Source organism: Thalia democratica, chromosome 2 (assembly GCF_965202585.1).
Source record: "Thalia democratica chromosome 2, ktThaDemo2.hap1.1, whole genome shotgun sequence".
NCBI classification, from domain to species: domain Eukaryota; kingdom Metazoa; phylum Chordata; class Thaliacea; order Salpida; family Salpidae; genus Thalia; species Thalia democratica.
The window spans coordinates 14,664,476-14,681,099 of record NC_139166.1 but is presented as its reverse complement, the minus strand read 5'-3'; the positions used below and the strand labels follow the sequence as shown (position 1 = coordinate 14,681,099).

The 16,624-nt window shown below is 28.4% G+C and overlaps 1 protein-coding gene across 1 annotated transcript; it reads left to right on the top strand.

Moving 5' to 3' along the window:
• Positions 1-568: 568 nt before the first annotated feature.
• LOC145829197 (heat shock protein 60A-like) lies at positions 569-8,566 on the top strand. The gene is made up of 12 exons (XM_082936929.1): positions 569-709; positions 1,774-1,862; positions 2,159-2,318; positions 2,792-2,925; positions 3,302-3,437; positions 3,690-3,808; positions 4,802-4,946; positions 5,684-5,805; positions 6,130-6,312; positions 6,741-6,901; positions 7,296-7,445; positions 7,771-8,566. The coding sequence occupies exons 1-12, from the start codon at positions 583-585 to the stop codon at positions 7,973-7,975; spliced, it is 1,731 nt and encodes a 576-aa protein (XP_082793055.1). The 5' UTR covers positions 569-582; the 3' UTR covers positions 7,976-8,566.
• Positions 8,567-16,624: the final 8,058 nt, after the last annotated feature.

Genomic DNA, 16,624 nt, shown 5'->3' with positions numbered 1-16,624 from the left:
ATTAAAATGTTATTAATATTTTTTTAATGTTTTTAAAATTTTCTCTTACTTCTCTTACTAATTAGGCATATTAAGGCATTTGAGCTTAATTTATAGTTCATTTTTCCAGCTTTTGGCTTATTTAAAATTTTTTTTCAATTTCCCATAACCTTAAGTCAGCTCAGACTAGCTTGTTGTAACACTAGTTTTCATTCAGGCTGGCTTTTTTTCTTTAAAGAGTGGCCATACTTTACTTAAACAATGTAAAAAAGATGTAAAATTGAAAGTATTTATGTTCAAACTAAAATATAATAAAAAAAAAGCTCTAAAAATTATAGTAAAAGTTTATTTGTGTGTTGCTTTAAATGAAATGTGTTCATTAAATTTAACAAGTTGACTAATTAATCAGTGGGTTTAATTAAAAAAATATTAAAAAAATATTGAAATACCTTTAAGATAATCTCAAATAAAAAACTAGCAAATATTTTTAAAGATTAAGTTGTCACTATTTAAACATTGTTAAATTGAATATATATCCTAATATAATTTGTACATACTGTTTTATTGATAACTGAATATAAACAGAATATTAAATAAATCAAAATGAACAACTTGCAAAAATTGAGAAAGGCAGTAGCCTCCCCAGCAGCTTCCAGGCTTGTAGCAGCCAGGTGCTACTCTGCTAAGGAACTCGACTTTGGTTCCAACGCCAGAGAAAAAATGCTGGAAGGTTTGTTTTAATAAATTAAATAAAACATTATTGTGTACATATGACAAATTTTTGATTAAGTTTTAAGAAATGTTCGTCTTTGAATACATAACTCTACCAATTTTGTAAAGCAAGCATAAAGTTTTTAACTATAACTTCTAAGTTAAGGATTTTATGTGGTTCACCACTAAAGTGTGACTATGTTTAACTATATCTAATACCTTTTATTAGTATGACCTTTTTAAATTTGCATAGTTATATATTTTAAAATTATCAAGTTTTTCTTACAGCTAGCATTTTGATTTAGATGTTTACTTTTTTTTGTTGTATTTAAGCATATAGGTGTAAAAATCATTTGTTTTGTATTTTTTAAATTGATTCACCCTTCAAATGTAAAATATCTGCTGGAAATTTTATTTAACCGAATTAGTTAGATTTGTAAAATTTATGATAGATCAGTAAAAAAAAAACATGCATAAAAAAGTTTTTTTTCGCCATCAAAAATAGTTACAATTAAATATAACAATAAAATTTCACTTATCATTTATTATTATGCATTTTCTTGTTTTATTGTTTAATAAAAATTGTATGCTAAGAAACTAAATAGCCATGTTTAATGATAGTTGTATATACTTACTTGTAAAAAAAAAATTCAAAATTTTTTGTTCTTAGTTTCTTGATAGTAAATTAATATTATTCAAGCTCAACAAACATAATACCTATTCAAATAAGTACCATTGTTTAAATGTATTATAATAAAAAAAAAATTTTTAAATCTAATTATCAACATTTGGATGCATTTTAGCTTAGTTGAATAAAACTATAATTAGTTCACACACTATTACAAGTTAGGGGGCCCTAAAATGTTTTATTACATAAAGTAATATTGACTCTTTTTTAAAAACTTATGAAATCTACTATAAAATGTTTTTTATTAAAAAAGAAAATAGGTGTAAGTATTTTTATGAATATAACCATATACAAATGTATTTAATAATAATAATACATCTTCTATAAAATTAACAATCTAAAAATAATAATAATAAAATTAACTTAGTTTTACTCAACTTGAGTTTTTTTTTCAGGTGTCAACAACCTTGCCGATGCAGTTGCCGTGACAATGGGACCAAAAGGTAGAAATGTCATCATTGAAAGCAGCTGGGGTGCACCCAAGGTTTGTAATTTTGTCATGAATAAATATGACTACTTTAGTAAAAATTAGTTCTGTAAATTATGTGTTTCTTGAACTAATTTGCAATGTATATAATTAAAGTTGATCACAACTTTGAAAAATAGTACAATCATGAAATTAATAGCTAATTATGAGTAATTATACTTTAACTAAATAAGTATGGTGAATATATAAAAATTATAACTTTTAAAATTGAATAAATTTAATATCTAATTAAAAAAATAGTATTGAAAAGCATGAAACAGTACTTGAGTATAAGTAAAACTCGAACCAAACAGGTAACAAAAGATGGTGTCACTGTTGCCAAGGCAATTGATTTCAAGAACAAGGGGATGAGCATTGGTGCCAAGTTGGTGCAAGATGTAGCTAACAACACCAATGAAGAGGCCGGCGATGGCACCACTTCCGCCACCATCCTTGCAAGGGCTATTGCTCAAGGTTAGATATATATATATATATAAACAAAATAATTTTGTATTGTAGTTCATGTTTGAGATAATTTTCTCAAATAATTTTTTACACAAGGGTTATTGATCAAAGTTTGATATACGTATTGATATAATATTTAAAATAAAAGACTAATTATTTTTTATAATGATTATAGTTTTAAATTGCTATTTTTAACAAAATTTTTTTGGGCTCTGAGCTAATGCAAACAAATACCAATGTAAAGCATGCTTTTATTTAGCTATAGCAATCACTATACTTGGCAATCACTATACTATATTTATTTAGATTGTCTTCAAATTTTAATAACTGAAATATTTTTTTTTTCACTATCAGTTTAGATATGACAGTTATTAAAATAGTTAGTTTTGAATTTTGAAAGGATAAATTAAGTATATATCAAACGTCTAAGTTTATTTCAAACTTCACTTCAAATAAACAGTAGCAATTAATATTAATCACAGAGGGAGCAGACAAGATGAAGCGTGGAGTGAACCCGATTGAAATGAGGAGGGGAATCCAGAAAGCAGTTGAGGCCGTCAGGGAAAACTTGACTGAAATGAGCAAACCCGTCACCACTCCTGAAGAAATCGCTCAGGTAACTAGGAAATATTTTTTAGTATAAGTACTCTCCCTTTTATAACTATGCGAAACAGAAGTTGAATGATTTTGCAAAAAATTCTTAAGTTATAAATATGAATTTGATAAGTAGCTATGTATGATATTGTTTATTCATTTTGATACACTGTTTTTATCCTTATGCAATATAAAAAAATCAAGCTAATAAAAAGTGAACCCGTAAAAATTATTACCTTTAAGATTAAGTATTTTGAAAATGTGTGCTATAATGATACATTAAAATATAATAAAGACATAACACCAATAATGTCAAAACATATAACATTTTACATTTAAAAAGTTATCATGATGCATTAAAAAAAAAAATTAAAATATTCTTATTAAACATTTTACAGGTGGCAACAATTTCAGCCAATGGTGACCAGGAAATTGGAGGTTTGATTTCAAACGCCATGGAAAGAGTTGGCAGGACCGGTGTTATTACCGTCAAGGATGGTAAAACATTGAACGACGAACTCGAAGTCATTGAAGGTATATTTATGTAGATTGTCATCAAATTTTTTAAGACTAACTGAAATCTAGGTTTTTTTTCTGCTATCAGTTTAGATATGATATAAAATAGTTGGATTTTAATTTCAAAGGATAAATTAAATATAATTAACGTCTAACACTTCAAAAAACAATGCATGAAGTTGATTATATAAGTTTCAATCCTTGAGAATTTGATTATAATTTATACCATCGCTGATATCAAAAACCACTCTAATTTTGTTAATTTATCAGGTATGAAGTTCGACCGCGGGTACATTTCTCCATACTTCATCAACAGCGCCAAGGGACAAAAAGTTGAGTACCAAAACGCCATGATCCTTTTCTCACAAAAGAAAATCTCTTCCATTCAGGTTTGTAAACTTGTAATTTTAGCTTTTCATTTTAATTGTTCTAAAAATATTCGTAGCAATTTAGTTTGTTAGCATAGACATAAGTTTTTATATCACATTTAGTAGAAACAAAATTTTTAATTTAAGGCCATAGGGGGGGGGGTCCACTTTGTTTTTTACAACTTGATCTTATTTTGTAGAATTTAATTTGAGCTATCAGACACTTTTAACCGCTTAAAAAAACTCAAAGTAACTTTTGAGATATAAGCGATCAAAGAAAGGGCGTTCAATACGTTCCTTATGGAAGGCGAAAACTAAAAATGCAAAAAAAGACTATTTCACTAAAAATCTATCTCCTCCTTCATTTTTTGAGTAATCTTTCTCAAATTTTCACAGAATGTGTATCATTAAACTTTAAAGAGATCTATTGTAAGAATTTTTCTAATTTTGAGTAAAAAAAAATTATTGTCAAAAAACTACCCTTTTTTTTAGTTTTTTGTGGATAAAATTTTTATTTTTCAAAATTTCAAAAATTCCAACAGTACGATTCTTCAAAATATTAAAAGGAACATTTCCTGAAAATTTGAAGTCTTTAGGTTAAAAAATGAAGGAGGAGATAGGTTTTTAGTGAATTTTAAAATTTCCGAGAAAATTGACCCCGAAAAATTTGCGGTCCATACGTTTATATTGGAAAATTTTTACAAAAAGTCAAATATCTCAAAAGTTAAATGATATTTTTGAATTCTATAAAAACTGGCTTATAGTTTGTACTTTAAGCTTTCATATAAAAGCCAAAGTTAATTTTAGTAAAAAAAAATGTTGGACCCCCCCCCCTATGGCCTTAATTCTACATTTTTACATTTTGCTGTAAAAACAGAAGACAATAGCTTTAAGTACAAATCATATAATTTAAATTTGAATTTAACTAAGCTATCACCAAAGTTTTTAACTTTTTATTTACTAAGAACTACTTTTCTTGAATTTGTGTTTGAAACTATAAAAACTAAACAACAGCAAATAGTGCCAGCATTGGAGCTTGCCAACGGTCAACGCAAACCGCTCATCATCGTAGCCGAAGATATCGACGGTGAAGCTCTCACCACCTTGGTAGTCAACAGATTGAAAGTCGGTCTTCAAATCGCCGCTGTCAAGGCCCCAGGTTGGTAATGTTTGGTCATAACTAAGCTGTGTAGTGCGTTATCGAAATATTGGCAAGTATCAGATTAATAGTGGCAATGGTAATCAGTATTTAATTATTGCTGCATTGAATTAGATATGTATGTGTTACTTAACTTTTTATGAAAAACAATAAACTTAACTATTGACTAAATTAAATTCTAATAAATGTTTTGAATTTTTGAATTAGCTAGATATCCCTAGGCTGGATTTAATGATACAAAGGTAGCAGTAAAGTTTGTATTGCAATCAGCCTATTTTTACTGAATGAAAAAAAAAATCAGACCATAAAGTATTTGCTCGCAGTGTTACTTGCTGTAGAATCAATTTACTGTTGAGTGTCAAGTCGAGCATACAGAAAACACCAGGTGAAATTTCGCTTCACAAGAAAATATTAGAATGAATCGATATTTTCATGATGTGAGATTTCCTACAAAACAATCACTTTTCTACTAAAAATTTTGTTGTAAGATATTTAAGATTCCAGTATAAGCTTTACATAAGTAGAATAGCTTAAGATATTTTTTCATAGTAAATTTTAGTGCATGTATTTCATAATATATATCAAGTAAAAAAAAACTACTTCAAAAACGGCATATAATTCTTATTAAAAGGAGCTAGTAGAAAAGATTTAAAAAAAAAATTTTACAGTTATAAGAAAAATGAAAAGTTAAGATTATATTACGTAACTAGTAATTAAAAATAAATATTGTAATTAAGGATTCGGAGACAACAGAAAGAACACATTGATCGACATGGCAGTGTCAACCGGAGGAAGAGTTTTCGGTGATGAAGGACTTGATATCAAATTGGAAGATGTCACCATGGCCGATCTCGGAGAGGTTTGTTTTTTATAAGATGTTGTTGTGTTTAATGAATTTTTACAATTAATGAACATTAGTGCAGTATCAGCTACTGAACATATTGAACAGTACAAAATAATGATTCAAATAAGGGTTTAAGAACAAATGTTAAACAGTTTTATCAAGCCTTAGAGCTAAATAAGAACTTTTAATAATTTCTATTAATGATACTTTTAAGACATCTTGTTTTCAAATGATTGCATTCATTTTTAAAGTTCTTTAAAAATCCATCAATGAAAGTTACCATTAAATATTTTTTTTAACTCTCAATTACCTCTAAACAATTGTGTTTTTTATTAACAGGTAGAAGAAGTGGTGATCACAAAGGACGACTGCTTGTTCCTCAGGGGCAAGGGAGACGAGTCGGCGGTCGCCAAGAGAGTGGGAGAGATCATCGAGCAGATGCAGGACACGGCTTCAGAGTACGAGAAGGAAAAGCTGAACGAGAGGGTGGCTAAGATGGCCAGCGGTGTCGCTGTATTGAAGGTTTGTAAACATTTTTATCTAAAGCATTAATGTAAAGTGGAACTTCATAATCAAAGTTTACTTCAGTATATGTTGATTGCAAGTTCTCATGGTTTGTAAAAAAAGTGGAGAATAATAATGATATTTGTTAGAAATTACACAGGGGTAATTTTATGTGTAAAAACTTCTGGTATAAAGCCGTATGCCAATATAGCCTTAATTATCTTAGTTCCAATCCAACTATACTTTTACTGAGAAACTACTAAATAATTTAATTTTATAGAATTATGTTACCTTTAAGTGTTAGAGAAGAAATTAAACTTAACCAAATTTCAGTTAAAATTTCAACAAATATTATATAAATAACGCAAGTAATCATTCTAGACGTATCATACTATAGATTGCCAAGTACTAAATGAATGTTTTAACAAATATCCAACCTCAAACAGGTAGGAGGATCCTCAGAGGTAGAAGTGAACGAGAAGAAGGACCGAGTAACAGACGCGTTGAACGCAACGAGAGCAGCTGTCGAGGAGGGTATCGTCCCCGGAGGCGGCGTTGCGTTGCTCAGGTGCCACCAGAAAGTTTCAGAGCTTAAAGGTGCTACCAGGTAATATGACAGGCAGAATATTTGATTAAAATAATAAATTGTAACACTACTTAAAGGTGCTACCAGGTTCGTATGTAGTTCTGTAATTTAAGCATAACATTCTTTGGAAGTTTACAAGTTGTTTGAATTACTAGAATACTGTAAGTCTATTTAAACTTTAAATGTGAGATAAGTTTTTAATTGAATGTAAATTTCCTTAGCAAGACCTTTAAAGTAAATTAAGTGTAATCAATTTATGCCATTAAGCTAATTTCCATTCCTTTTTTTTCCTGGTAAAATAATTACTTATTAAATACAGTTGTATATACACAAAGACTATTTATTTTACTTTTATTTTTGGCTAACTTGGTTGATGCTAAATCATTAAAGATAACCCTAATTTCTATCAACACAGAGACGAACAGATGGGAATCGACATCATCACCAAAGTGTTGAGGGTTCCATGCACACAGATTGCCAACAACGCCGGTAAAGACGGAGCTCAAGTCGCCGAGAGCTTGTTGATGAAGGAAGGAGATTACGGATACGATGCCAGAGAAGACAAGTTTGTACATTTGTTTTTTCAGAGAATTAAGAAAATTTTCAGATTACACCATAAAAACTATAATTAACCATCATAGTTTTTCACCCACATGAAAATAAATTTAAGAAGCATTTATAGTGACGAAGCACCTCTTTAAAAAATGTGTAATAAATCTTTTAGTATTATAGTTATTAATCAATCCACTTTTATAACAAATTTAAAGCATATGTTTTTGTTTGATTTTTAAACAACTTTGCACGATCAACAAATTGTTATGACATCACCACAATCAATAAATACACTACCGAATCCAAGAACTATTAAACACACTCTCCCACCACAACAGGTTCTGCAACATGGTCGAGTGCGGAATCATCGACCCAGCCAAGGTGGTCCGTCAGGGAATCCTGGACGCTTCGGGCGTGGCGTCGCTATTGACAACCGCCGAGTGCATGATCACCGAGGAGCCCAAGGAGGACGCGCCCATGATGCCCCCAGGTGGCGGCATGGGAGGAATGGGCGGCATGGGTGGTATGGGAGGAATGATGTAACCTTGACAACCACCTATAAGGTTGCTAGGGAAACACTCCTTCGTTGACAACACCCACATGTCTACCGTCGTTACTGAGATTTGATCTTGGAGCAAGATGATTCAGATAATTTTTTTGATTTTCTTTTACAACTAATTTTTTCTGTACGAAACTCTTATATGGGAGTTCAGAATTGTTTTGGAAAATAAAGAAATAATTACAAAAATTTCTGGAATCATTTGCTCTTGGGTTGAAACTCATTTGATTATTTTAATCGCGTGTTTTAGTGAATTTTAGACAAAATTATTTAACTTTCTCACCTTGTTGTTGCAAAATGTAAATATTCATAAAATTACATCACAAACTTTTTTTAATTATTGAGTTTGTTTCTGGAAATTTTATTATAGTACAATCAGTTTAAATTCATTTTAAAATATTCACAACTATTAAAAGTTTTAGGTCATTCCTGATAAAAAAATTAGTTTGTTTTTAAATGTTGTTTGAACCAGCTAGGAAATAAGATTAAGGAAAAATGCATATACATAAAAATACATATATTAGAGTGTGCTTATTGTAATTGTATGAGTGCTTAATAAACTCTTTATTTGTAAAGTTGTTTTTATTTGTAGAAAATTTCTCCCTTAAAATTCTAAGTTTATCAAATTTATTCAAGGCTCGTTTTAAGAAACTAAAAAGGCTAACAGCCCCTCAATAATCTTGAATACGCTTGAGGCTTTTCTTTTTGCTCTTCATCATCACCTCCAGAATACCTAGTGTAAGTTTCAAAATACAGCCCTATAACCGACTATTGCTCCTTTGCAGCTTAAGGCCCCTAAATTACTATTAAGACCCACTTTGGGAAGCCGTGGTCTAGTATAAGTTTCTCAAGTACGCCTGGCCTTTCTGAAGCTTAAGGCTTCTAAATTTCCCAAATGACTGCCCACTTTGTAAAGCCCTGCCCTATGTGGTCTATTTAATGTGTTAGTTAAAAATTAAATTCTTCTCTATACAATTTAGCTACTACCTTCCAAGAACTTTAATACAAAAGATTTTGTGCAAAATAGAAGAAATGAACTTTTGCTGCTAGTAATTGATTATTAAACACACTAGGTTGCCACAAAAACATGAAAAAAAAAGGATATTTGATAACTTTCTATAAGAAAGTTAATCGTCACTAAAAACTGCATTTTGTTAAAGTTATCTGTGAAAAATTATATTTCAGTTCATCTTTTTTCAGAATTTAATTAATGAAACAAAACAAAATCTAACAAGCCTTTAATAATATATTTTTGAATTGGTTCTAACAAAGAACTTGATTTGGAAAAGTCTTAATTTTTTTTTAGCTCGATCTGTGGCAACCCTGAACACATCAATAGTCCGATTCCATCTGCTAAGTAAGATGATCTTTGATTAGGAGATAATAATTTATACTATTTAATAATCTAATCTAGCTTTGTTTTCAAACCAAAGTAGTCATAAATCAGGTTTTCTCAAAGGGCAATAATAATTGATAAATATTATAAAACCAGTTTTTCATACAAAATTAAATAACCCTTACTTTGGTAATTACTGTTATAGATGAAGCTTTCCTAAGTTTCGCGGTTTTGTGGTTTTAATTTTATAGCATTTTAACAGTAAATTTAACTATAAAGTATTCAAACTTAAGAAAAAAACAACTAAATAGTTTAAAAATTCTTGACAGGGACAAAGTTGACGGCCAATAATGTTCTACTTACTGATATAATTCACAAAAATCTCTTTAGCTAACAGACATGTAGTTTGTGTCTGCCTCGGACAATTTCCTTTATTCATACAATGTACTTCTAACGAAAAGGTCTTGATTTTTCTGATAGTAGAGAAGATATGGGTATTGTTACACGACACCTTTACATTGCTATATAAGTTTATTGAACGACTAAAAGTTTAGTTTTTAGGATCTGGTGTATGAATTAACCTTTTTGTTGTCTAGCCATACACCACGGATACAGTTTAATGTCTTGTCTTATAACTACTTAAATACAGGCATATACACAAAAATGAAATAAAATACCTATCTTATAACTTAATTTAACACAATATTCGAATTATTTAATTTATTCTCAGTAATGACGAGCAAAATTTTGGAATAAACAAATCTTTGAAAGCTTATTGTTATTTGATTAATAGCATGTATGCCCAAACATAATGCGTTGTGTGGTAATTTTTGTGCCGCTGTGCCAAAAAAGCTGTTGTTTAAAAGTTTATCTTTAAAGCAAATATTAAATAAATATTCTTTACACTCGTACTATTTTACAGTTAACTAACTATACATATTTATAAATACTGTTTAGGCTACAAATTTATATTTTACTTGTGTAACTTTTTGGTACAGCTTTGTGATGAAAGTATAGCTTAAAATAAGTGAAATATATATTTCTAATTATTCTTAGTTTTTATTAGATAATTTTAAGTAAAGTTAAACAGTTTAGAAAAAAATCTTTTAGTAAAGTTTTTGTTAGAAAATATATGTTTGAACTTCAACTAAAAAAGGGTTTCGTGAGTATTGCAATATAAAAAAAAAAAAGTTTTTGTTAACTTAGTTACGATTTCTATATTCTACAGTTAAGCTCAATTAAGGTAACAAGTAAGTTTCCTATAGAAAAAACTTGAAGAATGAAAATTTAAATAATAAAAAACCCATAAATTTTGTTTATTGCTAACCTTATCCTTATACTTTTCAACTTATCAAAAGTTTCAACAGTTTTTCAGTAAGTCATACGCAAAAAATATATGATTTTAAAGTGATTTTGTAATAAGGAAGAACTTTCATTGGTTGGCTTGTGTTAACAGAGTTTAATAAATAAAATTTGAACCTTGTTGCTTAAAAACATTGCTAAATGATAAAGATTAGTACTTGTAAAACTATTTTAAAAATTGTATCAATGCTAATACTGATGTAAACTGTTTTCTAGAAAAAAGCAAGGTAACTGTGTCAGTGCTTGTGTAAATAGGACTTAAAGTTATTTTTATTTAGGCTTAAGACTATTTATTAACTACTAATACTTTAGCTGTTGACACAAAATATTAATTTTTTTCTTTAGTTTGAAGTTTTTAGTGTTTAATTGTATATTTACTTGATTTACTTGTGTCCATTAAAATTCGAATGTGTCCATTAAGGTCGTTTTATAAACCTAGGTCATTTGAAAATTCTTTTTAACTTTGTTTATGTTCAATAAACTTACTTACTTTTTTACAATGTTAATCTTTTTTCTTTCTTTAAACTTGGACAAAATAATACCATTATAAAATAGATATTTCAACATTCACGATGATAACAAGTATCATACCGAATACAGGGATGGGAAACATAAACCAGAGGGTCCGTTTGTAATTTTTGATAACTTTTTTTTAATGACATATATTTGATTGTTTCCAATTTTAGCGCTGGTTTATTACTATTTTTCATTTATTTTGTTCGGTGTAAAATAAAAAAATTAGTAACAGTTAAAAAAATGACTTGCAAAAGTTCCATCGTCTACAAAAACTGCCCACCTCTCTAGTAGTGGAAGTTTCACAAAAAATTTGAAATATTTTTTTTTTAAATCTGCTGAATTATTTTTAACTTGGGATAAGTATGTACTAACATATTATACAACAACTTATTTTTTTTTCTATTTAAGTTACACTGTAAAAGAAATGTTCATAAAGTTTTTAACTTTAGTAAGTAGTAGTTTTAGTTAAACAAGTTTTACCATGGTTTCTATTTCCGATATCAATTAAAAAGCTTATATCGAAAATCTTTTAAATAGGCATAGAGTAAAATACAAAAAAGCCTTTAATAACAACTGTATGTAACAACTAAATAATGATACCTTACCTTCTTATAAAATTTTATAATGTTTGAAGTATTTTTGACTCCAAATAGAATTAAGTTTTTGTAAATATTATGTGTCTTTTAGTTTGTTAATTTCACATAAATGTATACTAAAGTTTATTGGAAACGTTTTTGGTAAAATGACCTGGTGTACAGATAAATCTTTTGGTCATCGAGGTACAAATCAACGTATTGTTTCAAAAGACATCTAACTATAACTTTGAAGACTTGATTTATAAATGATCAGTTGCTATACGCCTTTTTTTGGATACAAATTTATGAAGTTATTAGCTGTGCTCCTTTGAAATTTCAGAAGTATTTACTTATAAGACCTCGGTAATTAGTTAGAAATAATCAGAATATCTTTTAAACAAGTTCTTTACAAATGGGCAAACTTTATAAGTAGCTTTAATAAAGTCTCTAAATATAGTTTGTTTCATAGCTTTATGTTATTCAACAACATTTAAAATTAACTTTTTTGTAATATTTCATATACTTGCGGAAAATTTACAAACCATAAAAAATTAGTTGGCAATTAGTTTTCTTTATTAACAGAAAATGCATATAAGATAAGTTCTGTATGTAGTATGTCAAGAAAAACATTCTAAACCTGACTGGTATTTGTTAGTTTTTACTAGTACTGATCATTAAAACAACTTTAGAACTCTAAAAAATATAAAACACAGCGTTTGAAAACAAAATACAGTACTATTATTTACTTATTTCAAAACAATTTCACTGCTCATAAAAACTACTGTGAAAAACTAATTTTGAAAAGTAACAACACATAGATTTTTCTTAGTTTTGAACAAAGCTACTTACAGCTAATAACTAAATTTCAGCTTACTTACTTAAAACAAGCTATTGTAGAAATTGCTATGTAATTATGACTAGAATAAAAAGTTGTTTAGTTAAATTTGGGTCTATTTTAGGGCGTTTACTTTAAGTAACTGCTTATATACATTTTTAATTTTGAACATTGCTAATACTAGTTGACTCAACTGTCAGAGCATATTTTACTTAGTGTTGGTTAACATTAGTTAAATCGATAACAGAAAATTGCTTGTAAATAACTAATGTGTTTAGTAAAAATTATATTTAAAAATAACGTCAACTTTCAAACTATGTGTTCAGAACTTGAATGTTGAGTAGATAAATAAAGAACTATGATTCTTTATGAAAACTAAACAGCTATTTTGTATATACTAATCAAAAGTTCTGACTTATTACCACTTCAACAAATTTACTGAAAGTTATGTATTCAAATAAATAATGTGCTTCACTACTGTTTTTACGCTATCAATATTCTGTGAAAAACGCTTTAAAAATATACTATGTTTTTAGTTTCATATTTCAATCATTAGAAGAAAATAAAAATTGAGAAACATAATTGTCTAGAGCACATATAAAAAGGTTTTAAATGTCTTTAGAACTTAATTAAAAAGTACTAAACTAAACAATTCCATATGTAAAATGAATTTATGTTAAGTAGTAAATTACAAGAATTTGGTAGCTATATCCATGAGTAATAACTTTTCCGTTGTAAAGAGACTCTTACCAATTTAAAAATAAATCACACAGTAGCTTTTAAGATTTAAATAAAAAATTAGAGAAAACTAATAGGTTTGGATACTTTTTAATTTTATTTTATGTCTTGAGTATTTTAAAACTGGTAGCTAAATATCAACAAGAAAAGTAAGTAAATAAACTATATAATGATAACTAAAACGGGGTTAAGTCAAATATATAACATAAAAATTCATTATAAGTAAAGTTTTATAATTACATAAATATATTGGAGAAGTTGTTTGCTTGAAGCAAAATACTATAAATCAGTCATAAAGTTTTTATAAATATTTATTATTTTTATTAATTATGTGTTTAACTTTCTGAACGAAAAAAGTAAAACATTGAAATAAACATTTTCGTTTTTCAACTAACTAAACAAATATTTGGAATAATAACTTTATAACAGAGGTATAGATTCCTAAAAAAAGTTTTTAATGCATTTCAAAATGATATAAGTTTTCAAAGAACTCAATTCAATCAACAAAAAAAAATCAAAAAACAATATAAAAAACCAATTGAACAACAAAATATCAATTTATTCATCAATATCTTTTAAACCTTCCATGAGTTCATTCATCGCCGCCTCGCATTTTCCACTTATGACGTCATATTCACTTTCCGGCTCGGTTATTTTCCACAAAATTTCCATTCCTTCCAGTTGGGCTTCCACGTACGTTTCTATCATTCTCATCTGAAATGGTAGTGGTTAATACAGAATGTTTAAATTATGGTTTTTGAATTTGGTTTTTATCAAGTACGGCCTATGATAAACACTTATTTAAGGAAGTTAGACTTTTTGTCAAAATGTAAACTTTTTTCAACTATTTAGTTATTTGATAACAGTCCTAAATCAGTAACTTTCATAGTCTTTAAAGTACGAATAAAGACCAATGTGATACTGTACTTTCCTAGCTTGTCAAACTATGTAACATGATGCTAATTAAAGTGTTTTTATTTTAATTTTGTTTCACATTGTTTAATGTTAATAATAATTCTAATAAATAACAGATTTTGTTTTTCATGGACTATTTTTCCAATAACAAAAAAAATGTTGTATTCAAGACCCAAACTTATGAGTCCAACTACAAAACGCCAGATTAAATTAGGATGAAATGAACCTCCACAGAAGGGAGTATCAACAAGGTTATCAGCCATCAAATTTTTGAGTAAAGCCACATTCACCAGAACTGACTCGGCCAAGGATTGATTGGGGGATCAGTCAAGAGACATGGGTTGCCTTTATCCACAGAAGAGAGAGTTTCAAAATTAGCTGAGACAAGTAACAACATGCAAGCGTATAGCTATTTTAGTGTTTGCAAGAAAAACTTTTCAATCTTATATTAGTAATTGATTCTGGAACAATTACCAAGTCAAAAAGATATGTTACTATACTGATGGAGTAAGTAGCATTTATAAAGAAAGTCATTGGTGTCAAAAGAGCAGAAATTATGAGCTTCCTCCTGGACAACAGTGAATCAGTCCTGGACAAGACGTTAAAAGGTATCCGTGGTGTGCGACTCAATAACCAAAAGGTTCTTCGTGCACCAGGTCCTAGAACCAAATATTTTGAGCGTTTTTTTATTGTTCAATAAACTATAATTGTTTATAATATATAACTTTATCAGGTTACGGCCAAATCTAACAAAAAGTCTTTTTTTAGTTTTATTAGTTTTTTACTCGAATCCAAGTAATCAAGCCAGTGATATTTTGAGAAATTATACAACAAAAGCAAAACTGTAAAAAAGAAATCATATGAAAACACTACTGTGAACTAAAAATTGTATAAGAAGCATGTAGTGATTTACAAGGAAGAAACAATAAAAGATTTATTACTTGATAATAACATCAGAATAGAAGTTTTTATCTCACTTAACTTGATATTACTTATTTTATTGAAATAAAGGAAGTTGGTAAAAATGCAACTGTGAACTATATCAGCTGTCTTTTTTTTCAACATCAGAAAAAGCAACATTTCAACATATTAGATAAATCTCAACATAGACACTCTCTTGCCAGCTCTGTAACTAGCTAATATACTTTTTATAAAAACTGTGCTGAATAAAAAAAACAAATATTGTCCGTCTTGTTGGTGCAGTAAACCAAAATTTGTCAATGCTGTTAAAACTCAATATGACCATTCTTTTTTTAGAAAACAGGATACCAAGACAATGTTTATTCATTTCACCCTAGTAAAGGAACCACACTGCATCAGTCAAGACTGCTAACACGTGGTTTTAAACTCTTAAGCTGATACTGGTACCCAGTCAAAGTTCAGTAAATGGTAAAACTTTAAGAATGATAGTTTCTGTACAGGTTTAATGTCACTAAGAAAAATAGCTTATGGAAATGCTTGCAGGCTCTGTAGAAAAAGTAGCAGTAAGTAGCAAACAGAAGTAATTGAAAAAATGCCTTTAAAAGCAAAATAAGAGTGCCTGGAAATTTTAAGGCGGTTGGAAGGATACAAAAAACAGTTTATAATAATTAAGGATAAGTCAAAATTTGATTGTAAGTTGTTTTGATAATTACAATGTGGAAAACTTAACAATAACATCAGGGACGCAACAATTTCAATTTAAAAAATTAAAAAAAAAAACACTATAAGCCTGAAAACTGAGCTCCGCAGGCAAACAATAGTTTGTTAGACCAATTTTTTACTTTGTTAAATTTACACTGATTAATTATATAATTTTTTAAGGTCTTTAATACATGTGTAACATTTAATTACTTAATCAAGCCTTTTAATAGGGTGATTGCAGTTGTAGTTTTTGTTGCAGCTGCAGTTTTTTACTTTTTGGACCCAAAATATCTAGTGAAAGTTTCAACACATTGTACATAAGACCCTTTTTAATGTTCATTTCTAATTTCAGAAATTTTTTTTAATGACCACAGTTTGCCAAACCATGATGATTTAAAGACTGATGAGCATAAACAAAATGTAAATCTGTTTATTTAGCTTGGTAAATAGATTTTACAGGTTTCCACTCTTTGCGTCAGAAAAACTTAAACAGTGATTCTTTCAAATCCTTGAAAATATATTTAAACTTTTAAATATCATTAAAAACCAATTTCTTCAACAAAATTGAACATAAAATAAGGAAATACAAACATAATAATTAACTAAATTAAGTAAATACTATCTAAAATCTAAAAAAAAACTGGTCTGAGATTTTTAGAAATCTTAAAATTATTCTGAGTTTTTTATTAAAAATTAAACTGGTCAGAGCCATCCTAATGTTAAAAAAAAGCTT

Coding starts and splice junctions, on each gene's coding strand:
- LOC145829197 (XM_082936929.1), top strand. CDS start 583: ATGAACAACTTGCAAAAATTGAGAAAGGCAGTAGCCTCCCCAGCAGCT. Junction 710..1,773: donor CAGAGAAAAAATGCTGGAAG/GTTTGTTTTAAT, acceptor TTTTTTTTTCAG/GTGTCAACAACCTTGCCGAT. Junction 3,809..4,801: donor AGAAAATCTCTTCCATTCAG/GTTTGTAAACTT, acceptor ACTAAACAACAG/CAAATAGTGCCAGCATTGGA.